Below are 26,401 nucleotides of genomic sequence, written 5' to 3' on the forward strand. Positions count from 1 at the left end.
ATTTATAGGCAGTTTGTGTATTGTTTACTATAATTCATAAAAGTGTTGTTGTCTTCTGTACCAGATCTTGTTGCAAGTGCCGCTTTTGAACTTGGCTTCAGAACAGAAGCTGGTCAGAGGGGTGTTGTGCAGAAAATTGTGCAGGTGGTATATTTGGCATAAGCACCCAGGTCTGACTCAGTCAGGTCTGTTTGTAGAGTCAAAGCGTTTATAGCAAGAGCTTTCCACTCTTCTTTTTCAGTATGTGTTTGAGTAGAGATAGAGTGTATAAGCTAAGTCTCATAGGCTGATAAGGCTGTGGCTCTTGAGTTGAACACAGGTTTGCCTTGCTTGTTGCCTGTGTCTGTTACTAGCCAGTGTAGCTGTTTTCTGGTTCCTCTAATCAGGTGATCTTGCATATCTAATGTGTTTTCTCTGCCAGAACTGGTTTTCTGCATGTAGGTCAACTACCCATTGAATGCTCAGAACTAGTCCCTTATAATGCAAATAGGAGCAGAAAGTTAGCACCTGTCTTGATTTGTATAATAGGAATCAGTGCTTTACTTCTTTCAGCCCAGAAAATAGTTCTTTAATGAAAGGCACACTGAACTTTGGCTAATTGGCATTACTAATTTAGGGAAGCACTGCTAAAACCCCCAGCCACAGTTTGATAAATGGTCTTGAGTGTTTTTGTGGCCACTCCCTTTTCACTACCACATTTTCTGGGGTTCATTTCCAGTTGACTTGGATTCTGGGGAGTGTGATCATGGAGGTGGTAGCCTGGCTGTGCAGGGTGGAGGGATTATTTCTAAGGCTTTTCAGGCCTGTTAGGGAGAGGCTTCCTGATTTGTTCTCCAGCAGAGATAATGCTAAGATGATTGCTATTGCTTCCTGATTCTAGGCCTGACCTGTCCTTCCCTTAGAGAGTTTTTGTTTTGTTTTTAAAAATTAAAAAAATATGTGTATGAGTGTTTTACCCACATGTATGTCTCTGTATCAAGTGCATGACTGGTGCCCACAGAGGCCAGAAGAGGATGATCCCCTGGGGCTGGAGTTAGAGAAGGTTGTCCCGCTGCCATGTGGGTGCTGGGAATCAAAACCTGTCTTGTCAAAGAACAGTCAGTTCTCTTTACTCATTTTTATTTTATGTGTATGAGTGTTTAACCTGCATGTGTGTTTATGTACCACATGTATTTCAGTGCCTTTGGAGGCTATAAGAGGGGGTTGGATCCCCTGAAACTGGAATTACAAATGATTGTGAGCCACCATACCAATGCTGGGAATTGAACCCAAGATCTCTGGAAGCGGGACAAGTACTCAGTACTCTTTGTTTGTTGTTTGTTTGTTTTTCGAGACAGGGTTTCTCTGTGTGGCTCTACACCTTTCCTGGAATTCGAACTTCCTGTTCTCCTGCCTATGCCTCCCGAGTGCTGAGATTAAAGGCGCCCAGCGAGGGACAAGTACTCCTAATGTCCGAGCCATCTCTCCATCCCCAGAAGTCAGTACTCTTAATCACTGAGCTATCTTTCTAGCCCCAAAGATTTATTTTTATTTATTTACTTTTATTTTACTGTATGTATATCTATGTGCCACATGCATGCAGTATCCTCAGCAGTCAGAGGAGAGCATCAGATGGACAGTTGTGAGCTACCATGTAGGTGCTGGGAACTGACTCTGTATCCCCTGCAAGAGCAGCAAGTGCTCTTAACTACTGAGCCATTTTCCAGCCCTTGATATTTGCTTTTTGAGACAGTCTCACTACATAGCCCTGGTAATTTCATCATAGACCAGGCTGTCCTTGAACTCACAGAGATCCTCTCTGCCTCTCAAGTGTTAGGATTAAAGTTATGCGCCACCATAACCGGCTTTTTTCTTTTTTCTTTGTGGTTGGTATGTGTGTGTGTGTGTGTGTGTGTGTGTGTGTGTGTGTGTGTGTGTGTGTGTAAGCTGAATTCGCTCTCTCTCTCTGCTCTCCTTTGTGAGGTGAGATTCAGCAGTGGCTGAAGGGCCTTTGTGGAATTCTATCTGGAGCAATCATTGGGAATGATATTTGTGGTGTTACAATTATGTTACTTTTTCTGCTGTTCTTACCAGTATTATTCTAAAGAGAACTTTCTTATATCAAAATTTAGTTACCCTGATTTTCAGTAAGTGCTTGATTTATTATGTTTTTTTTTTCCTGCTTCCAAAATAACAAGCTGCTCTCCAGCATTAATGAGATTTATTTACTTAAGATTTAAGATTGATTTTTTTCATAATGCTAGGTATTAAATCCAGGATCTGATATGTGCTAGTCAAGTACTTTGCTACTGAGCTACAGCCATCCTAAACTTTTAACATTTTAAATCTTTTTTAAAGAGGCAGTGTCTCACTTAGCCAGGTTTGGTTTGATCTAGAATCTTCCTGTATCAGCTTCCTAAGTAGCCAGGTCTATGGGTGTTCATCACTATACCTAGCTCATATTCTCTTTTTAGCATTTATCATGAACTCCTATATTTTAATGTACTTCATATGTTTGAACACATTTGAGTGTATGTGTGTGGGTGGGTGGGTGGTGGTGGTGGTGGTGATGATACTGGTGTTGATTCCAATGAGCTACATTGTAGTTTTTTTGATGGTCTCTGTCATCCACAGTATCACTTGAGTTTCAGTTTCCCACATTCAACCACTACATGAAAACTAATAGAAAATTGTAGAAATAATCAGGGTATGGGGCCACATCCCATCTTGTGAAAGGTAGAGACAGGGGGATCAGGAGTTTAAGGTCATCCTTCACTACATATAGACATTGTTGGTTATATAGTCAGGTTTGAGGGTATATGAGGTCCTGGGGCTGTCAGGAGTAAGCTCACACACCAAAAACTTGCAGACTGCAGAGATAAGTCATTCACAAGTTTAAGTCACATTATATTTTGGGAATATGGTGAAACTGCCAACTTGCCAAGAACCTGGACTGTCTCTGTGGAGTGTCAATACTACCTGTGATACATCTGACCAATGAATGAGTCATTGTCTCAGTTATCTAGTGATAAAACATATATATGCACACATTCATAGATTCTAGTACTCTACAGAGTATCCTATCATTGTTCTGTAGGAGTCCCTTCCAAGTTTACTTATGACTTTTTCTTCTTTTTTGAAGTTTCAGGTATTCTTAAGGGAAAACCTAATCAGGGGGTCTTCCCCCCCCCCCCCCCCCCCCCGAGACAGGTTTCTCTGTAGCTTTGTTTGGAGGCTGTCCTGGAACTCGCTTTGTAGACCAGGCTGGCCTCGAACTAACAGAGATCCACCTGCCTCTGCCTCCTGAGTGCTGGGATTACAGGCGTCCACCACCACCGCCCGGCCAGGCGGTCTTTTTGACACTGGCCATTTAGAATATATTTTTAGTAAACTATATATGGATTTTAGCTATACACTTTGATTGATGTCTTAATAAGTACATGCCCATGTAACCCTCAACCTAGATGACTTGTCATTCCCCTTATATGGCCTGTTCTCTTGCAGTTGTTTTGACTTCTTTAAGACTAGTTCATCTTGTTCTCAAATTTCAGTAGAGCCTTATAGTATTGATGTGACAAGTCCTACTGATACAACTTCAGTGACCTTTGACTGTTCCTTTCTTTCTGTCTTTCTGTCTACCACAACATCAAAGGACCCACAAAATGGGCATGTTTGTAGCCCTTGATTATCACTGTGGGAGGTTATCTTACCCAACTGGCAGTGTCCTCCTGACACAAATCTCTTGTTATTTGATCTTTCCCAGCCCTTGAGCATGTTCCAAACTCTGTTCGATTGTGGAAAGCAGCCGTGGAGCTTGAAGAGCCTGAAGATGCTAGAATCATGTTGAGCCGAGCAGTGGAGTGCTGTCCCACCAGTGTGGAGGTGAGTCTGCCAGGCTCAGGCCCACCACCCCATTGTAAGCCAAGTCCAGTGGCTGAGACTGCTATATGTATGCTGCTTACTTAAACTACCATTCCTGGCATTAGAGGGCCTTGTGAAACCTAGAATGGTATTCTACAATAGTTGTTAAGTAAGGTAACAGGTGGCTTCAGTTAGTCAGGGTTTCTCTATGTAGCTTTGGAGCCTGTCCTAGAACTCGCTCTGTAGACCAGGCTGCCCTCGAACTAGAGATCCACCTGGCTCTGCCTCCTGAGTGCTGGAATTAAATGATGGGACTCTTAAATCAAAGGTTCTAAGCACTGTGCCAGACTTGATGGCAGGTACTAGGGTAAAAGATGAGCAGGATGGGTACACAGACAGTTGTGTGATGATGCTTAGCCCTCTGGAATTCTTATGCCCCCAGAGTACTGACTGCAGCATTCCACCCTTAAAATGTGCAGACTATTTTAGTTTCAGTGTGAATGTGCACCCACACCTCACCCCCCCAAAAAAGAGTCCCATCAACCTTTTGTGATAACCAGTGTCAGAAACATAACTGAACAGTTGGTGTAGTGAAAAGGGCTCCTGAGAATGATTATAGGCTCTGTGTAAGTCTGGGAACTTTCACAAAGCACTCTGTAGAAGTGCTGTAGGTCAGTGAGACTGGCTTGCTATCCAGCCTGGAAGATACCACTTGGTGCCACTAGCATTCAACACACTTTTCTTTTTTTCCTTATGTCTTTTTTGTGTAGCTTTGGCTTGCTTTGGCAAGGCTGGAAACATATGAAAATGCTCGCAAGGTCTTAAATAAAGCACGTGAGAATATTCCTACAGACCGGCACATCTGGATCACAGCTGCCAAGCTTGAGGAGGCCAATGGGAACACTCAGATGGTGGAGAAGATCATTGACCGTGCCATCACCTCCCTGCGGGCCAATGGTGTGGAGATCAACCGGGAGCAGTGGATCCAGGTAAGCTGTTGCTCAGTGTTCTAAATACAGAGTCAGTTAGGCTTTGGTATTGCATACATGTACCAGCACTCAGGAAGCTAAGGTAGGAGGATTGCAAGTTTCAGGACATCCTGAGTAGGCTACATGGCAGGGCTCTGTCTTGAATGAGTAATAAGTAAATGTAATTTTTTTCATTTTTACTTTATGTATATAGATTTTCAACTGCATGCATATCTCCAAAGCTCCAAAAGAGGAACTAGATAAGCTGCTGTGTAGGTCCTGGGAAATGAAATCAGATCCTCTAAAAGAGGAGCCAGTTCTCTTCTTTTTTTTTTTTTTTTTTTTTTTTTTTTAAGACAGAGTTTCTCTGGGTAGCTTTGGAGCTTTTCCTAGAACTCACTCTGTAGCCTAGGCTGGCCTCGAACTCACAGAGATCCAACTGCCTCTGCTTCCCAAGTGCTGGGATTAAAGGTGTGTGCCACCACCACCTGGCTAAGAGGAGCCAGTTCTTAACCACTGAGCCACCTCTATCCCTCTCCTACAGACCAAAAGAACTTGAGGAAAAGATTTATTTAATTTACACTTCAATATCATTGTTCATCATCAAAAGAAGTCAGGACAGGGACTCAGATAAGGCAGGAGCTGATGCCAAGGCCATGAAGGGTTTCTGGATTGCTTACTGTCTTTTCCTTATGGTTTGTTCAGCCTGCTTTCTTATAGAACCTAGAACCACCAATCCAGGGATGACTGGGCTGGGTCTTCCCCCATCAATCACTAATTAAGAAAATGCCTTACAGGCCTGCCTACAACCCAATCTTACGGAGGCATTTTTTTTTTTTCTTTTACTCTCTTTTTTGCTTCTTGTTTTTTTGAGACAGTTTTCCTGTGAAGCCCTGGCTATCCTGGATCTCACTCTGTAGACCAGGCTGCCCTCGAACTCACAGAGATCCGTCTGCTTCTGCCTCCCTCTCAAGTGCTGTGATTAAAAGCATGCACCATCACCACCACTGCCCAGCTAGAAACCTTTTCTTTCCTCTCCCCTCCCCTTTCCTTTTTCCTTTCCTTTCCTTTCGTTTCTCCTTTCCTTTCCACCTTCCTCTCCTTTCCTTTCCTTTCCTTTTGGTTTTCTAAGACAAGGTTTCTCTAAATAACAGTCCTGACTTTCCTGGAACTTGCTCTGTAAGACTAGGCTGGTCTTGAACTCACAGAGATATACCTGCCTCTGCCTCCTAGGTGCTGAGTTTAAAGGCGGCCTTCGCTGCCTTCGCTGCCTTCGCCGCCGCTGCCACCACCACCACCACCACCACCACCACCTGGCTCGAAGCATTTTCTTGACTGAGGTTCCCTCCTCCCAGATGATTTTATCTTGGTCAAGTTGTTGTAAAACTAGCCAGCACACTAGGAAACAAAATGTGACTTCCTGGGTCCAGCCCTTCATGTCTTTTGTTTGTTAAACTGTGCTGCCATTTTTGTTAATCTGTTCCACTGTGTTTGAGGTTTCTAATAGCTGTGTTTTCCCTTCTACCTTGAAGATTTTCTATAACTGTGTGTGTGTGTGTGTGTGTGTGTGTGTGTGTGTGTGTGTGTGTCCATTTGCTACCTTTTTAAGCTTTTTTGTGACTAGAAAACCTTTATTTCACCAGGCATGGTGGTTTATGCAGCAAGAGTACCTGGTTTAGGCCATTTTACCCTAAATAGTGAGTTCTAGGCCAGCCAGGGCTACCTACTAAGAACTTTTCTCAAAAAAAAATTTTTTTTATTTTGATTTTCTTTCCATCTGTCTTATAAAGAAATGTGTGCGTGCCAGGTGGTGGTGGCACACTCCTTTAATCCCAACACTCGGGAGTCAGAGCCAGGTGGATCTCTGTGAGTTCGAGGCTATGCAGAGAAACCCTGTCTTGAAAACACACAAACACACACACACAAGAAATGTATGCGTGTTTGTGTGTGTGTGTGTGTGTGAGACAGTGCTTGGGTGACAGCCCTTACCTTTGACCTTGGAAAGGTCTCATTATTTGCCCCTGTACTGTGTACTCTAGGGCAGCTAGCCTTTGGACTTTTTGAAGATTCTCCCCTCTTTGGGTATAGTAGTGATGAGATTACAGATATGTTTGCCGGATATAAAATCCTAGGTTGATGCTGTTTTCTTCTAGTAACTCCAATACACATGCACCACTGCCTTCTCACATCTGGTCTACTCTGTCAATACTGTTGTCTTTTTAAAAAAAAAAAATCTGGCAAAGATCTTACTGTATACCCCTAGCTGGCCTTGAACACTCAATCCTCCTGCCTCAGCTTCCTAAGTACTGTTTTGTTTTTATCAAAATCTCAGTTGTTTGATTTTACCAATAAAGATTCTGGAGGCAGATCCTGAGGTGAAAGCCTGCTAGCTCAGAGAGGCAGAGAAAGCACCCAGCTGACCTTCCTTCTCCACTGATGTCACAGAAAGGGCCTCTCCTATGCCGTCTCAAACAAAGCTCCTCCAACTCAGTGTCCTTCCCTTCTACTTCCTGTGCATCTTTCTCTCCGTGTTCCTGCCTCCCTCTTACTTTACCTGGTTTTTTTCTTCTTCACTTCCTGTCAACTGGCTACTTGCCCTTTACTTATGGTTGACTTAATCTTCTTTACAATAAGCAGAAAGCTCTTGGATTAGGGCTGAGCCACACAACAACTAGAAACAGGTTTTTCCAGTAAGTAACATAATCTTGGGGCTCACAGTATGATCAGATACCTTGCAACAGTGCTGGGATTGCAGACATGTGCCACTGAACCTCTGGCAGTTGTTTTGTTTTTCATCATTGTTTTTTTTTTTTTTCTTTTCCTTTGTTTTGCTTTATTTTTTATTTTTAAGTATTTTATTGTTTTATGTGTATAAGTATGCTTTCATGTATGTCTGTGCATCATATACATGCCTAATGCATCAGATCCAGAATAAGGCATCAGATACTCTGGACCTAGAGTTATAGACAGTTGTGGACTGCCATGTGGATGCTGGGAATTGAATCAGGGTCTTCTGGAAGAACAGCCAGTGCTCTTAACTACGGATCCTTCTTTCCAGCCTATTATTATTGTTGTTATCATTAGTGTTATTTCTTTGCCTTATTTGTTTTGAGACAAGGACTCATTATGCAGTCTGGTTGGCCTGGAGCTCACTGTGTAGATTCATTCACAGATCTGCCTGCCTCTGCTTCCCTAGTACTGGGATTAAAGGCACATGTCCATTGTCATCATTGATTTTAGTGATTAGCCTTGGTATAATGTTTCTTATGTTTGAGTTTACTGTACTTCTTTTGTTGTTGGGGTGTGTGTGTGTGTGTGTGTGTTTTACAGATTTATATGTTTGACACACTTAGATGCTAGAGGAAGACATTGAGTTTCCCTGCTCTAGCATGTGTGTGTGGGTGCTTTATGAGACAGGGTTTTTCTCTGTGTAGCTCTGGCTGTCCTGGATCTCACTCTATAGACCAAGCTGGCCTCGGACTCAGAGATCTGCCTGCCTCTGGAGTGCTGAGATTAAAGGGGTGCACTTTCACACCTGGGCATGCCCAGCTTTTTATGTGGGTGCTTGGAAGGAATTTGAACTCAGGTCCTCATACTTACACAACATTCTTACCCTGTACCATCTCCGCAGCTCCTCAGTAGGCTTCTTTGGAAAATTTTTGTTCAATGTGTCTTCAGATATCACCTCCTCTGTTGAAGGGAGGCATTGTTCACAGAACCTTGATGTACTATTAATTTTAAAATTAGAGTTTCTTTTTTAATTATATCTATTATGGGTGTGCCCGCAGTGGCATGTCAAAGGACAGCTTGTGATAGTTGGTTCTCTGCTTCTACCATGTGAGTCTTGGGGGTTGAACTCAGGTTGTCAGGCTTGGTGGTGGCATGTATCTTTACCCACTCAGCCATTTCACCAGTGCTAGAATTTAATTTTGATAGTTTATTAAATTATAAATAATGTTATAGGATTGGGGATAAAGCCTATTTTACATTTATCTAGTGTGTGAGGCCCAGAGTTGAATCTCCAGTATTACATATACACAGGAAATACTATAAAATTCATCTTTTTTTTCTTTTTCCTTTTTCCTTTTTTTTTTTTTTTTTGAGCTGAGGATTGAACCCAGGGCCTTGTGCTTGCTAGGCAAGCGCTCTACCACTGAGCTAAATCCCCAACCCTTAAAATTCATCTTTTATCTGTGTGTGATATTGGAGATTGAATCCAGGCCTCATGTATTTTAGGAAAGTACTCTACTACTGAGCTATATCCCCTGAAGAATATAGGTATATAGGTGAGCCTTATCCGAAACTATATACAAGGACTCAAAAGGAATCATGGAACTAAATATAAAAGTCAGAAACTCTAGAGACCATAGGACTTAGATTCTTGTTTTTAAAGACAGGGTCTGTATAGCCCAGGCCATCCTGGAACTCAAGATTCTTCTGCCTCAGCCTCCTGAGTACTAGGACTATTGGCATTGTATTGCCATGCCTAGTTTGGGTTAAAGATTTCAACTCATCTGTGATGGATGAGCCTTGAAACAGTCTAAGCAAAAAGCAGCTGTTTGTTTATTTAGATAGGATCTCACTATGTAACCCTGCCTAGCCTGGAATTTGCTATGTAGACCAGCCAGTTCTTGAATTTAGAGATCTGTTTGCCTCTGCTTCCTGAGTCTAGCATTAAAACTGTGTAGCACCATGCCCAGCTTCAAGACCATATATTATATGATCCTGTTGGTTTATATTTTCCAGCCATTGGTATACATTTTCAGTGGTGGTGAGTACCTTTAATCACAGCACTTGGGAGACAGGCAGATGTATCTCTCTGTTTGAGGCCAGCCTTCAGAGCGAGTTTCAGGACAGCCAGGGTTATACAAAGAAACCCTACCTTGAAAAGCCCAAAGAATTTTTCCCAAAAAAATTAAAGGTAAAATAGAAAAGGAAATTTGTAGAGAAAAAAATGATTACTTAGAGGTTAGGGGAAGTGTTTTTTAAAGATTTATTTATTATGTATACAGTGTTTGTCTGCAGGCCAGAAGAGGGCACCAGATCTCATTACAGATGGTTATGAGCTACTATGTGGTTCGTGGGAATTGAACTCAGGACCTCAGGAAGAGCAGGCAGTGCTCTTAACAGCTGAGCCATCTTTCCAGCCCTAGTGGAAGTTTTTTTAATGGTCATTTTATTTTTATCATGTATATATGACCAAGACAACTTATAGAAGGAAGTGTTTAATTGGGGCTTACGTTCCAGGGAAATAGGAGTCTATCACTATCATGGTGGGGAGCATGGCAGGAGGAATGATAGAGGAGAGCTCACATCCCAGTCTATAAGCAGGAAACATTGAGAGTATACTGAGGATGACAGGAGGCTTTTGAAACCTGAACTTTGATTCCAGTGACACACCTTTTCCAAAAAGGCCATACATCCTAATTTTTCCCAATCAGCCTCCAACTGGAGACCAAGTATTCAAGTATATGAGCCTTTGGGGACCATTTTCATTTTAAACCCCACAGTGGGTATGTGACATGAGTGTAGGCACCCACAGAGGCCAAATATTGGGTCTCCTGTATCTGGAGTTATAAGTGGCTATGAGCTGCCTAATGTTGCTGGGAATTGAACATGACCCTGGAAGAGCAATACATGCACTTAACCACTGATCCAAACCCTGGTAGCTAGTGATTATTCTTGCCCCATTGAGTGGTCTTGGCACCCTTATGGAGAATCAGTTGATAGTAAATATTGAAGATGTATTCGTCAACTCAGTTCTATTCTATTAGTCTATATGCCTCTTTACGAAGTGTGAGGCCTAGATTCACTCATTATTTTTTTATAATAATGTTTGGGAACAAACCTGGTTCCTTTGTATACTAGGCAAACATTCTACATTGAACTACTGTGGGAGCCCATTTTCATGTTCCTAGTGGCTTTACCCAGCAAGTCTGCATAGAGGGGATGATTGGACCATGGGCCTGAGTGCAGGTGTCTGAGATGGTCTACACTTGGCTGTGCTGGGGGGGGGTGTCTTTTGTTTCTATAAATACCCTTGGGCAGAAACAGGGCTCATTGGAATAGATTCCAGGCCCTCTCGAGGCTATCCTGTATTTTCTATCTGTTTACATCCTTCTATCTGATATTTCTTGCTGCTCTCACTCAAGAAATCTCTGGGGAACTGTGGGGTTGGTGGGTAGCCGTCCCACAAACTACAACCCTATTTCATACTGTCACCTTTTTTCATTTTGTGTAGTATGTAGGCAGACTTTTCTGTCCCCACATCTCGCTCCCAATAACCACACCGAGACTTATTATTAATTATAAATGATTGGCTGGTAGCTTAGGCTTGTTTCTAACTAGCTCTTCTAACTTAAATTAACCCATTTCTTCTATTAATTTACTTGCTGCCACATGGCTCATGGATTGTTACCTCATCTTGTACATGTATTGCTTCCTCTGTGTTCGACTGGTGGCTCCACCCTGTTTCATCCCAGGGAGCTCTCTCCCTGTTTCAAGTCTCACCTTGTTGTTAGTTGTTTTTACTCTTTTGGCTCTTTTGACTCTTTGTTCTTTGGGGGCTACCACCCAGCTCCCAAATAAATGCACTGGAATATGAATGCCTGGCCTTAGTTTGACTTATTTCCAGCCAGCTTTTCTTAAATTATTCCGTTTACCTATGCTTCTGAGCTTTTATCTTTATCCTATATATCTTTCTTTACTGCTTACTCTTTGGCTTGCTATGTAGCTGGGTGGCTGACCCTTTCTTTTCTTGCTCCTTGCTCCTTTCTCTCCAGATTTCTCTATTTATTCTCTCTGCCTGCCAGCCCCACCTATCCTTTCTTTTGCCTTGCTATTGGCTTTTCAGCTCTTTATTAGACCAATCTAATCTTTATTAGACAGGCAAATCAACACAACTTTACAAATGCAACATAAAAGAATGTAACACATCATTGCATCATTAAACAAATATTCCATAGCATAAACAACTGTAATACATCTTCAATATTCTGTAACACCACCTAACCTCTTCCTGTGTAGCAATTGGCCATTTAGCTCTTTATTAAACTAATGAGAGCAACACATCTTCACGGTGTACAAAAAGATTGTTCCATAACAGTAGCGTCTGATGTATACATGTGTGTGGATGCATATACCTGTGTGGGCACTTGTGGAAACCAGAGAATAACATTAGAATGTTTTCCTCTATTGCTTTTCACATTGAATTTTTATCAGACAGAATCTCTCACTGTCTTACTTTTTTACTGCAGTGACAATGCATCGTGACCAAGGCAATTTATAGAAGAAAGTAGTGGGGGCTTACAATTTCAGAGAGTGCATCTTTGACCATCATGGTGGGGAGCATGGCAGCAGGCAGGCAGCCATGGCACTGGAACAGTAGCTAAAAGCTTACGTCTGATCCATAAACATGAGGCAGAGAGCAAGCTAACTGGGAATGATATGGGCTTTTGAAATCTCAAAGCCTGCCTCCAGTGACATACCTCCTCCAACAAAACTACACCTCCTAATCCTTCCCACATAGTTATACCAACTGGAAACCAAGCATTCAAATATGAGCCTATGGGGGCCATCCTCATTCAGACCACCACAGTTACTGATCTGGAGCTTGATGAGTTTATCTAAATTTTTCTATTATGAGTAAAAACTTGGGAGTCAAATATTGGGATAAGAACCTGATTGATCAGAGAAGTGGTGGAAAAGTGACCATTGACCTCCTTTCTCAATCCTTAATCCAAAAGGGCCTGCAAATCTTTCTAAGCCCCTCCCTATTACTTCCTGTGTCTCTATATGTGTCCTGGGTCCTCCGAAACCTCTGTGGCTAATTCTGGTCAGCTAGTCTCTAACTCCACTCCATGATTCAAGGTTAAACTTTATAAACAGTCTTAGAGTGTCAGTGCAAACATATCCCACAACGTTTTCCCTTTTTTGTCTAAATAAAAAGGAAAGGTTTTAATCCGAGCGGTGGTGGCACATGCCTTTAATCCCAGCACTCAGGAGGCAGAGCCAGGCGGATCTCTATGAGTTTGAGGCCAGCCTGAGCTACCAAGTGAGTTACAGGAATGGCACAGAGCTACACAGAGAAACCCTGTCTCGAAAAACAAAAAAAAAAAAAAAAAAAAAAGGTTTTTTTAACTTTTAACACATAAAACTATACACAATAAGAACAATTATCAAGTATTGTTTAGCTAAAAAGGAAAGGTTTTAACTTTAAAAAAGTAAAACTCTCACAGATCCAAGGAGGCCACCTAGCAGGGGCAACCCTAGGATGACTGTGGCTTATAATAAGTATTGGTTTTGCCCAATCACTGGGCAAGCTTTAGTGAAACATTTCACTACTAGGAAAAGAATTTGTACTGTATCAAGCTGATGAAAGAAAATGCTGGCCATACTTTCAAGAGGGGAGGCTAAAATCTTTTTAGATTATGAATTAGCCTATAGAAAAATGTCTGCCGTAAATCAAACAGTGAAGGGGAAGATGATTAGGAATTTCACTTACACAACTTAAGTAAAACATAGCTCTCTGAACAGATGAAGATAGGTTTCTTCTGTATCCCAGAATCTAATCAGTATTTATATGTATAATTCAGCTATCATTTGGCTTAAAAGGGCTTACTGGGAAATGTTATTATTTTTACTATTTTTTACAGAGAAAATATTTTACTGTTTAAAATAACCCTGGACTTTTGAATTATAACCTGTTTTTATGTTCAAGCTATCTGTGTATTATTTCTCCTGCAGTTGTACATAAAATGTTTTTATCTTAAAAAAAAAAAAAGGACAAATACTGTAGAATTGTATTACATGAAATATATAGAATATACAAATTTATAGAGACAGAAAGATTAGATGTTATCTTGAGGTAGAGAAGAAAGAAATATAGAACAATGATTTCCTAAGTACAGAATCTCTGTTTTGAGTGATAGAAAAGTTCCACAAATGGACAGTAGTATCAGGACATAATATCATGAATGTAATAAATAAGTACAATTAATGTAATTAATGAATATCATAAATATAATTATTAAATGAATACTGTGAATGTAATCAATGTCATGAGTGTAATTAATATCATGAGTGTAATTTAAATAATTAATTAATTAATTTTAAAAAGTAAAACTGGGCTGGAGAGATGGCTCAGAGGTTAAGAGCACTGCTTGTTCTTCCAAAGTTCCTGAGTTCAATTCCCAGCAACCACATGGTGCCTCACAACCATCTGTAATGAGATCTGGTGCCCACTTCTGGCCTGCAGGGATACATGCAGACAGAACACTGTATACATAATAATAAATAAATCTTAAAAAAAAAAAAAAAAAAAAAGATTAAAGGTTGGGGATTTAGCTCAGTGGTAGAGTGCTTGCCTAGCAAACACAAGGCCCTGGGTTCGATCCTCAGCTCCACATTAAAAAAACAAAAAGAGAGAGAGAGAGAGAAAAGATTAAAAGAAAAGTAAAACTACATACAGTAAGAATAATTACCAAGTAAGAATTACATTCGTAATGTTCAGTCCATTTGTATTTGGCAAATTTGGAGAAAATACTCCCCTATTATTTATCCTATCTTGGTGAATTCAAAGTTTTGTACCTAATTCACTTTCTATCATAACTTGTATTACCAACTTAGAAATACCTTTTTTGACCTTAATACATTGTTTTAAGATAAACAACTTAAGCTTTTATGTTTCTCAACTTTACACACTTTATATCTCTTTTGTGAGTTTTTTTTTTTTTTTAATTTGCTAACTAGGGAAACTGTAACTATTACTATCTATCTAGTCTTTAACCCCATCAGAGACCTGAGAACGATCTATTACCTGAGTAAATAGGAAGTACAGAACAAACAACTTCCAAAAGTGTAGGAACAACAGAAACAGCTGGCTGCCTGGACAGTCACTCGAGGTTCCTCTGCAATATTAGGGTTTTCCTCTTTGGCCTACAGGCCTAGAATATCTGACAGACTTTTCTGTGAAGCAGGAATTTTGAAGGATTGTCCTACCTTATCTTGGCAGAGTTTGGCAGTTGCTGCCTTTTTGTGTCCTGCTTTTTCCAATTTGGAAAGCATACTGTCAGCAGTTGTGGCAAGGGCAGATTCTTGCCCAGGGGCTAGCTTTGCCACATTGAAAACAAATACCATATGGAGTTTCTTTGCCCATCATTTTCTCTGAAGTAGATTGGTGCTGCCAGAAGCAGATGTGTCTCACTGCCATGAAAAGCCTTATGTTATTAAAACATCTTAAATGCCATAATCCGTAGGTCTCTGAAGTGTTTGAAGGCCATCTACCTATCTAAAGTATATATCTCTGTTTGACCTTGAAAACATACCTAACATGGCCACAAATCTTAAATTTACAGTAATATAAAAAATCCATACCAATGTACAATATTTGAGACTAGTAGTTTTTTTTTTTTTAGTTAAAAAGTAGATTCAATAATCTGTTCTTTTATCCTGTCATTCCTATATCCTCCCCCTTTATTTATTTTATTTATCATGTATACAGTGTTCTGTCTGCACATATCCCCGCAGGCCAGAAGAGGGCACCAGATCTCATTACAGATGATTGTGAGCCACCATGTGGTTGCTGGGAATTGAACTCAGGACCTTTGGAAGAGCAGCCAGTACTCTTAACCCCTGAGCCATCTCTCCAGCCCCATATCCTGAATCTAATCTCCTTTGCATAATTTCTCTCTGAATAAGAATCCCTGTAGGAGGGCCTGGCAGTGGTGGCGGCACTCGGGAGGCAGAGCCAGGTGGATCTCTGTGATTCGAGGCCAGCCTGGTCTACAGAGCAAGATCCAGGACAGGCACCAAACTATATAGAGAAACCCTGTCTTGAACCCCCACCCCCCAAAAAAAGAATGCCTATAAGAGAATGAGTAGAACATAAAATAACCAGAACACGATCCATCTCTGGATCCAACTAATCCACATGTGCATCCTGCTTTTTCTTTTCTACCAAAGCCAATTCTCTATCAGCCTCAGCTGATAATTTTTTTTTTGGAGTTTGTAAGTCCTTATCACCTTGTAAGGCTTGAAATAAATTACTTAGTTCTTGAGTTGTTAATCTGATTGTGGTTAATATCTCCCAGCAGTTTTTGAAAATCATTGAGGTCATAATTGATCTCTCCTGATGTGTACTTTCTATGTTTGAATTTTCTGTAAACCTATCTTATATCCTAGGTAATTAATAGAATTTCCTCCTTTTTTTTTTTTTTTTCAGTGCAATTTGTAATCCCCAACAAGGCATTTTTTTTTTTTTTTACTTCAAATATTTTTTTCTAAGGTATCTGTCTGAATCAGCTATTAAGATATCATCCATATAATGGTAAATTGTAGATTGAGGAAATTGTTTATGAATTTTTTCTAATGGCTGTTTTACAAAATATTGACACAAGGTGGGGCTGGTTAACATTCCTTGTGGAAGAATTTTTATGGTCTCTCTTTATCTGTTGAATTTTTTTGTCATCCAGAGCAGTGTGGTTTTTAACAACAGTAATTAAGTCTTTTAGTTGCTCTGTGGATGAGTTTTTTCAATGCTGATAGGGAATGATTGAACCAGATTTGATATTGGAGCCTGTGAGAGGCCCCTAAGGCATTTCCCTGTGACAAAGGGTTATCTTGCCTGTTTCTTGTTGATCTGTATTTAGTAGTCCAATGTAGGCCTTTGTTACCCCTTTTGTATACTCCAGAAGGCTAGGGCCTTTGGTTTAGATTATCTCTAGAAAAAAACATTGTTTTTAGGAACATGTTACCTGCAGTTTCTTTTTAGATAACCTTATTTATCACAGTTAAAACATTTGACCTTTTGATTTTTCTTTTTTAAATTTATTTTATTAAATTTTCAATTCATTTTACATACCATCCACAGATTCCCCCTCTCCTCCCTCCTCCCGCCACCCAGCCTTCCCTCCTCCCAACCTATCTCCTCCAAGGCAAGGTCTCCCATGGGGAGTCAGCAGAGCCTGGTACATTCAGCTGAGGTAGGTCCAAGCCCCTCCTGCCTGCACCAAGGCTGTGAAAGGTGTCCCACCATAGGCACTGGGCTCCAAAAAGATGCACCAGGGATGGATCCTGATCGCACTGCCTGGGGGGCCCCCAAACAGTTCAAGCTGAATAACTGTCTCCCCTATCCAGAGGGCCTAGTCCAATACGATGGGCTCCACAGCTATTGGTCCACAGTTCATGGGTTTCCACTAGTTTGGCTGGTTCATCTCTGCATGTTTTCCTATCATGATCTCAATGTTCCTTCCCCACAGAATCCCTCCTCTCTCTCATTAATTTAACTCCTAGAGCTCAGCCTGGCACCCAGCCATAGATCTCTGCATCTGTTTCCATCAATCACTGGGTGAAGGCCCTATGATTAGGTTAGGGTATTCACCCATCTGATCACCAGAGTAGGCCAGTTCAGGCACCCTCTCAACTATTGCCAGTAGTCTAAGATGGGGTCATTGTTGGTTAAATCAGAGCTGCTTGTGGCTGGCTGTGGCCCATGGTGGCCATGCCAACAGAGGGGAGTGCTGGACTCACAAGCCATAGTTACCCTTTTAGAGCTTTATTGGGGAAGGGGGGAAGGGAGAGAGAAAGAGAGAAATCACGGACCAGAGAGACTGTGTGGAGGGAAAGAGAAAAGGAACACGCAGAGGGCCTGCCCGCTTTTTAGGGTGGGACACCGTTGCAGGCTGATGACATAATTAAGCACATAGTCCTTACAGTCATCCTTGTGATTCCTGGGAACTTCCCCAGCCCCCTGTTTCTCCCTATTCCCATGATGTCTTCATTTATCATGGTATTTCTTTCCTTACTCTCCCACTCTGTCCCTGTTCCAGCTTGAAACTCCCATTCCCCTATGTTCTCATCCCCCATCCCTTGCCCTCCATCATACCCCCCCCCCCAGTTTGCTCATGTAGATCTCATCTACTTCTCCTTTGCTGGGTGATCCATGTGTCCCTTCTAGGGTCCTCCTTGCTTGCTACTCTCCCTAGAGCTGTGGGTTGCAGTCTGGTTATCTTTTGATTTTTCTTAAAATTTTTAGAAATCACTTCCCCTATCAAAGTAATATCATAAGCATGAGATCCAATATCAGCTGTATTTCTTTTCTTTCTTTCTTTTTTTTTTTTTTTTTTGAGCTGAGGATCAAACCCAGGGCCTTGTGCTTGCTAGGCAAGCACTCTACCACTGAGCTAAATCCCCAACCCTCAGCTGTATTTCTATCCATTCATCTATTGGTGCTGATCCTACCTTTAAAGGCTTATTCACCAGTCAGGCAGTGGTGGCGCATGCCTTTAATCCCAGCACTTGGGAGGCAGAGGCAGGTGGATCTCTGTGAGTGTGAGGCCTGCCTGGTCTACAGAGCGAGATCCAGGACAGGCACCAAAACTGCACAGAGAAACCCTGTCTTGAACCCCGCCCCCCCAAAAAAAAGCTTATTTACCCTTTTGTATTCTGAATTAGCATTTTTAAAAGCCAAAGATTTAATCTTTGTCTAACTTTTGGATCTGATATTTTATTTACAGCTGAAGTTAATCTTTGCAAAAAGTCCGAAGGCTTTTTTTTTTCTTTCTTTCTTTCTTTCTTTCTTTTTTTTTTTTTTTGCCTTGTATAATTTTAGTAAATAACTCAGTCGTCTTTCCTGATTCTTTAACCTTGTCCCCAAGCATTCAAAGCTGTTATTTGACATACGGCCAAAGTGTGATCATCAAATCCAAACTGTGTTTGTAAATTTGCATATTGGCCTTCACTGAGAAGCTGGTCTTGGGACATATCAATACCTCTATCTTGTTCTGTGACTCTAGTTTCACTTTTTACCATGTTTTTCATGAGGACCAACTTCTAATATTGTTGTAGCTAAATCTTTCCAGTTCTGGGGAGATGATTCTGAGTTTCCTATGAATTTAACATCTGTTTTAGGTAGGGTGAATATGAAATGACTGTTCCCTTCAGTCTGCTTAAATCTAACATTTTAACAGGATTTTAGTTAACTATTGTATAGCCTTGGGAGTGTCTGTCATCTGGTGGTCATTCTTGTATGGTAACTGGAGAAATTAAGGTTGGGTTTCTAATAACTTTGGGCTGCTTTTCTTCAGTTTCATCATGTAATGGTGCGGTAGGTTTTGTTCTAGATTCCTCTGTGTGTGAATGTTTTTTTTTTTAGTTTTATTAGTAGGTCTTTTTAACATTTTTTATCTTATCAATTTTTTTATATTTGGCACAGATATCAAACAACTTTTAAGGATAAATTAACAAATTGATAATAATTATAATTGACATTATATCAATTTTAGCTGTTTGTTATCCCTTTAATTTTTCTCATTTTTAAACTATTATGGAACTATACAGTGTCCTAACTCCCTGCATCATAATATTCCCCATTTTTAATGTGGGAAAGGGGTGTGTGTGTAACTGTGTAACCTAATTCCCTCCTTAAGACTTTCTAGGTGTCTCACCAGATCTGATGACTTTTTAGTTTGTCCATAGCAGCAATAAGGTGACAGCAGAGATGAGGGGCAGCCAGCTGCTGTGGGGGCACTCAGCTGTGGGGCAGGGGTGTGGGAGACCAGCTTCCACATTTATTTACCCTAGGGACTCTTTTTTTCTTTTTCTTTTTCTTTCTTTCTTTTTTTTTTTTTTTTTTTTAGCTGAGGATCAAACCCAGGGCCTTGAGCTTGCTAGGCTAAATCCCCAACCCCATTACCTCAGGGACTCTTGAGGAGTGAGGGATAGGAGATTTAGATAGAAATGTAGAGGAGAGAGACAATTAGAAACACAGAATAGCTCTGGAGGACCTGAGTCAAAACCCACCAGCCCCTTCTGTCTCTGATAAAGGGCTTTTAAGGAATGCCAAGGGGTGGAGCAAAAGACCTCCCCTGAGCACAGCCAAGTACAGACCATCCCAGACACCTAGTGACCATGCACATGGTCAAGCCATCCCCTAATCTCACTAGGAAGCTTTTATGGGCTCCCATGGGGGCAGGGGATGTGCCTAGGCAGCCAGGCTAGCATGGTGGGCGTCGGGGTCACACTGGGTTGCCACTGTGGTGTAGGGGCCGGACTGAGGATACCTATAGCTGCTCGAATGTAGCTGGGGCTGAGGGTGTGCAATGGTAGTGGTGGCAGCAGCAGCACAAGCCTGAGTAGTGCAAGTGAGTATTGAGGCCCAGGGAGGGAGTTTAGCACGAAACCTGTGGGGAGAGGGAGTAAGCTGCCTGAAAAGTGGATGCAAGGGCAGGAGAAACCCTCCGGGCGGGGAGGTTGTGTCACTCTGACTCAGGTAGCTGCAAAACTGGTGGCTAGTGACTGCCTTGTATTCTCATGCCCCACGCTGGGCACCAGATGATGAGTTTATCTAAATTTTTCTATTATTAATAAAAACTCAGGAGTCAAATATTGGGATAAGAACCCAATTGATCAGCTAAGTGGTGGTGAAGCTCCTCCTCTCTCTCCTTCCTCAATCCAAAAGGACCCACAAATCTTTATAAGCCCCTCCTACTACTTACTGTGTCTCCCTATATGTATCTTGGGTCCTCCAAAACCTCTATAGCTAGAATTCTAGTCTGCTAGCCACTAACTCTGCTCCCTGATTCTAGGTTAAACTTTAATAACAGTCTCAGAGGGTCAGTACAAACAAATATCCTGCAACAAGAACTTGCAGTTTTGGCTTGACTGGCTGACCAGTGAGCCCTCCTAGGAGCTACCTGTTTCTTCTCGAAGTCTTGGGGTTATAGGTATATGCTCTCAAACCCAGCCTTTTATGTGGATGCTGGGGATCCAAACTCAGGTTCTCCTGCTTGTTCAACAAGCATTTTACCTGAACTATTTCCTGACTACCCCTCACCCCCACTTTATATTCTAAAGAACTTGTCATGGCTCCTAACTGACCTTGCACTCTTGATTCCTACCTCCCTGCTGGTACAATTGTAGGTATGCACCACCACACATTTGGCTCTTTTACTTTTTTTTTTTTTTTTTTGTCTCATGGTATGTGTCTTATCTCACAGAGTGTCACCCTGGATGGTCTGGAACTCACCATATGGCATCTGTTTCTGCCTCCCAAATGCTAGGATTAAAGGCATGTGCCATCATGCCCAGCTTTTCTTTTCCTTCCTCATAGCACTAGGGATTGAGCCCAGGGCTGATCTTTCCCCCCAGCCTTTCTGTATTTATGATATTGAGATAGTCTTATTAAGTGGCTCAAGCTGGCCTTGAGGTTGGCAATCCTCCTGTCTCAGACTCCTAGGAAGCTAGGGTTACAAACCTGTACCATTAGAATCCAGCTTATTTTATTCTATTATCATTTTTTGATGCTGTTATAAGTGGATTTAATTGTGTTACTTTAACATTGTTGAAAACTTGATTTTGTGTTTTTGTTGACCTCCTTATATTCTAATAGTTTTTAATGGATTTCTTAGAGTTTTCTCCATGCAAAATCATGTCATTTGCAAATATAGCTTTGTCTTTCTTCCAAGGTATTTATTATTTCTTGTTTAATTGCCTTGAGTAGAAACTAGCAAAATGTCAAGTGGTAGTGGTGTGAGAACTAACTTCTAATTTTGGGTTCCTGATCTTAGGGAAGTGTCTCATCTTTTTCTCAGATAGCTAGCCTACTTACACTTTTCATTTCTTAAGTTTTCTTTTTTCCATGTTTCATTTTGGGTAGTTACTATTGCTTTATCTTATTTTGAACTAACATGCTATTTATTTCACCTAGTACATTTTTCACCTCTGATTTTTTAGTATTCATTTCTAGAAATTTAGTTTTGGTCCTTTCCCTTATGTGTCTTACTTTATATTTTATTTTTATTTGTGTGTGTGTGAATCTACAGAAGAGAGCATCAGATCTTCTGGAGTTGGAGTTTCAGGTGGTTCTGGGAACTGAACTCTGGTCCTCTTAACCTCTAGCCATCTCTCCAGCTCCCTCATGTCTCCAACTTTTAAACATATGGAATATTAATTTGTTCATTTATTCACAGTGCTAGGATCAAATCCCAGATTTGGCATCTAGGCAACTCTCTGCTACTGATCTACTTCCCAGTCTTTGACTACCGATAGAATAATTATTTTAATGTCTTTGTCTGCTGGTTCTCTCATCTGTGTCACTTTTTATAGATTTTTTTCCCCTATTTGCATGCTTAGCTTATCACCATACACTGTGAATTTTACCTTTTTGGGTGCTAACTGTAAGTATTCTAGAACTTTCTGTTGGAATGCAGCCAAGTCATATGGATACACCTAATCCTTTGGGTTTTGCTTTTCTGCATCAAAAGGCAAGACCCAAGTAATATTCTTTGGTTTTGTTTTTGAGGCAGGGTCTTTCTACTATGTAGATCTGACTGTACTGGAACTTGCTATATAGACCAGGCTGACCTCAAATTCACAGAGTTGCCGGGTGGTGGTGGTGCACGCCTGTAATCCCAGCACTTGGGAGGCAGAGGCAGGTGAACCTCTGTGAGTTCGAGGCCAGCCTGGTCTACAAAGCGAGTTCCAGGACAGCCTCCAAAGCTATAGAGAAACCCTGTCTCGAAAAACAAAACAAAATTCACAGAGTCACCTGCCTCTGCCTTCCTAAAGGCATGCACCACCTCACCTAGGCCCCAAGCAGTGTTCTGCTGGTTGTTCTACTGGGCAGAATTCCTCTGTGCCTTTTGCCCTGTGTTTATAACTATTGGGGGTTTCCGGGTTGTCTGGTGTTTTATTTCTTATCTAGTTACTTACAGGGTTATTCCAGCTGATTCTTTTCATTGGCTTCACCCTTACCATGGTTCAGTTAAGACTCCTAGGGACTCCACACAAGGTGCATCTGGGGTTCTATTTCTGTGTTGCATCTTCTATTCTACTTAGTCATGTGTGTGCATCTAGGCAACTCTCTACTACTGACCTACTTCCCAGTCTTTGACTATAGTTATAATATTATTTTAATGTCCTTGTCTGTTCGGTCTCCTTGGCATCTCTACTATCTCTACACCCATAGACCCCTTGCCTCCCACAGTGATCTAGAATACCAAACGGCACCTCCTGATCTTCCTGTGTAGTCTTCATGTTGTTACAGTGCCAAGTTTTTATATTTATATTGTGTAAAAGGTACCTGGATGTTTGAAGAAAAGTTCTGTTTAGCAGTGCCAGTGTTTTCTAGCTTTTAAGAGCCTGATGTCCTCACAGAAAGCCCTGGTGTCAGCCAGCAGAGAGATCTATATCCACAGTGCTCCTATCTAGGTATACTTCTTTGGCCTGTAGGGAGTCCTACTTGCTCTGCTAGCCTGTTTTCCATCTGTTCAAGACAAATGCTGTCAGATATACCTGTGCCCTGAGTCTACCTTTTTTGAGGGGAGGGGGTCCTTTTTAAGACAATTTCTCTGTGTAGCCCTGGTTGTCCTGGAACTTGCTCTGTAGTCCAGGCTGGCCTTGAACTCACAGAGATCTGCCTGCCTCTGCCTCCTGAATGCTGGGTGCACCATCACCACCTGGCACCTTTTTGGTTTTTTGAGGCAAAGTTTCTCTACATAGCTCTGGCTGTTCTGGAACTTGGTATGTAAACTAAGCCTCAAACTCACAGAGATCCTACTGCCTCTGCCTTTAGAGTACTGGAATTAAAAGCATGTGCCACCATGTCTGGCTCAGTCTGTCTTCTTACAGACTCCATCAGGTAGGCAGGTTAAGGCTTTTGTTGAAATGTAGAGAAATTTGGCATGAGCTCAGATTATGTTGTTTTATGCTTTTCTCAGCCTGTCTTCTACTTCCTTTTACTGGAATGTGATAAAGAGACTGAATATACATCACTTTTGTGTTGTTTTTACATTCAGGTATGCTGAATCTTTAACAAAGAACCATGTCTTGAAAAACAAAAAACAAACAAAAAGAGCCACCATGTGGAGTTGAACCTGGATCCTCTGGAAGAGTAATAGCCAGTGCTCTTAACCACTAAACCATCCTTTTTGCCCATGGTTTTCTTTTCTAAATAATTGCTGACAGTTTTGTCCTTAGCCCTTTTCTTAGACGTCCCTGTGATTACCCATTGATTGGAATGTTGTTTAGGTGCCAGGAGCCATGGGCTCTTTCCACAACCCTGAGAGCATATGTGCTGCTCTATTCCCTGGCACATGTGATGGCACTACTACCTAGTGGCTCCAAAACACCCACAAAACTGACATATTCCTCAGTTCAACTTTTGGGCAACACCCAGTTTATTCCTCAGGAGTTGTTGCTGACTCCTTTCATACCCCATGCACAAAGGGATTGTGTTTACTGTCACACATAGTCTAGGTCCACCTCTATGAAAACTATATTACTGTCTTGGATAGATTATCTGTCCTTCCCCAGCACATAGTATCACCTTTAGTCTCAGGATGCCCACTTAGAAATTCCCAGAGCCTTCTTGCTTTGTAGACTAGATACCTGTGCCCTCACTATGGATTACAGATCCTGTGGGTCTGGGTTTGGGGTGATCACTCCATTGTTACATTACTAATTTCTGCCCTTTCCAACATACATACCATTGTGTCTTCATTTAAGATCTCCGACCTTGGCTCTGATCTCAGATGCTTTTCTGATGCCTGCAGGGTCCTGAGTGCTTCAGAAAGGGACAAAGTTCTTATCCTTCCTTGCTTGCTCATTTCTTATCTTGTTCCCCTAGGTCAGAACCTGCAGGGTATTTTGACCAGCTCATTGCTATGTGTGCCCCTGCACATGTTGCTGTGGATGGCTTATTAGTAGCTTTTCCATTTGTTTCAAAAGTATCCTGGTACATACATAGTTTTGCATACATGGGAATATTATTATAAAATGAGTTCCAGAAGGTGGATTTCTGGTGCATGCATTGTTTTGATGGAAGAAGTATAGTTGTCTTCTGTAGAGGTCAGTGTATAGTCCTCAGCTTTGTATAATCAATGCCCTCCTTTAAAAAGCAAGTGAATCAGCCCACTTGCCACTGCTCATCTAAAAATGGCACTGAAAACAGTTTAGAATCTTATAGACAAGAATAGCTTAGAGTTTTGTTGGGGTCCACAGAGGTTTCCTAATGAGATCTGATCTTGCTTTACGCATTAGGGGATGGCTTGACCATGTGCATGGTCATCAGGTGTCTGGAATGGTCTGCACTTGGCTGTGCTGGGGGGAGGACCTTTGTTCCACCCTTGGCATTCCTTTAAAAGCCTTTTGGCAGAGGCAGCCAGGGCCTGATGGATTAGGATCCAGGCTATCCCGAAGCTATCTATCCTGTGTTTTCTGTCTCTTTCTAGCTATCTTTCTATCTCATATTTCGAGCTCCTGCTCAAGAGTACCCTGGGGAAAAGTGGGGGTGGGATGGCTCCCTCAGAGTTTCTTATCAGATGTTTAAATTTGTAGTATTTTCTTTTCTGATAAACTGTAAATGCTCTTTGCCACATTTGTCTGTTGGATCAGTTGTTTGTTTCCTAATTGATGTACAGGATACTTTATTATCCCCAACTCTTTGGTTTGGTTGGGTTTTTGTTGTTATCTATCTATCTATCTATCTATCTATCTATCTGTTTATCTATTTATTTTTAGAGGCAGGGATTTTTATGTAGCTCTGGCTGTCCTGGAATTCTCTCTGTAGTCCAGACTGGCCTCAAACTCAGAGATTTGCCTGCCTCTGCCTCCCAAGTTCTAGAACCAAAGGTGTGCACCACCACTGCCCGACCTATCCCCAGCTTTTAGTAACACATTCCTGTGTCTCATAATGTAGAACTTTCTTTTTTTGGGGGGGGGGGGGGGGATTTGGATATGGATATGGCTTTTCTCTATGTGTCCCAAATCTGCTTTCCTAAAATTGGAAGTACCTTGCTACATGTTGGCCTGCCCAGTGGACTGCTCCTGTGATTGGTCATCTGCTGTGACTGCCCCCCAAGTTTTCATCCAATCTTCTTTGCAGCTAGGGTTCCCACCAGTACTACTTCTTGTCTATGTCAGAGTATTTCTCTTTTTGCTAATTTAAATTGTGAGTTCTAGTCCTAAGAGTACAAATACTTTTGAACCTGTTTTTTATTTCCATTCCTTTCAGAGTTTCTTTAGTGTAACGCATGTGCCACTATGCCTTGCTACAACCTTATTTTTAGTGTGTGTAGGTGCACATACTACAGTGTGAGTATAGAAATCAGAAGACAACTTTTTTGGAGTTGGCTCTCTCCTCCTAGGGATGAAATTCAGGTTATCAGGCTTTCACAGCAAATGCTTTTTACTCTTTACTGTCTCACCCCCCGCCCCACCTTAAATCTTCTCACAGTTTCAGGGATTGAACCCAGAGCCTTGAGTACTCTAGGCAAGTGCTGTATCACTGGGCTATTATATCATTCTCCAGCCCCCTTTTCATTAATTTTGAGACAAGGTCTTACTCGGTGTTTCAGTCTAGCTTTGAACCATGGTCTTTATGCTTCTGCCTTACAAGTAACTGGTATTAACAGGTTTGTACCACCACACTTGCCTTTTTATTTTGAAAAGTCAGATACACCCATGAAAACACAGGCAGTAGATAATACCACAGCGGTAAACCCCAAAGAAGAGAAGTATACACACACTACTACCAAAAAATAACAGGAATGAACAATCAGTGATCATTAATATCCCTTAAGATCAATGGACTTAAT

General features: G+C 41.4%; 1 protein-coding gene across 1 annotated transcript in view; it reads left to right on the top strand.

Moving 5' to 3' along the window:
* The window catches only part of Prpf6 (pre-mRNA processing factor 6), a 72,174-nt gene that overhangs the window by 28,148 nt on the left and 17,625 nt on the right, over positions 1 to 26,401 (top strand). The window contains exons 10-11 of the mRNA XM_036183616.1: positions 3,743 to 3,861; positions 4,611 to 4,829. Coding sequence (XP_036039509.1) covers positions 3,743 to 3,861; positions 4,611 to 4,829 — 338 coding nt within the window. The remainder of the gene's footprint in view (positions 1 to 3,742; positions 3,862 to 4,610; positions 4,830 to 26,401) is intronic.

This window comes from Onychomys torridus, chromosome 4 (assembly GCF_903995425.1).
Source record: "Onychomys torridus chromosome 4, mOncTor1.1, whole genome shotgun sequence".
Lineage (NCBI taxonomy): Eukaryota > Metazoa > Chordata > Mammalia > Rodentia > Cricetidae > Onychomys > Onychomys torridus.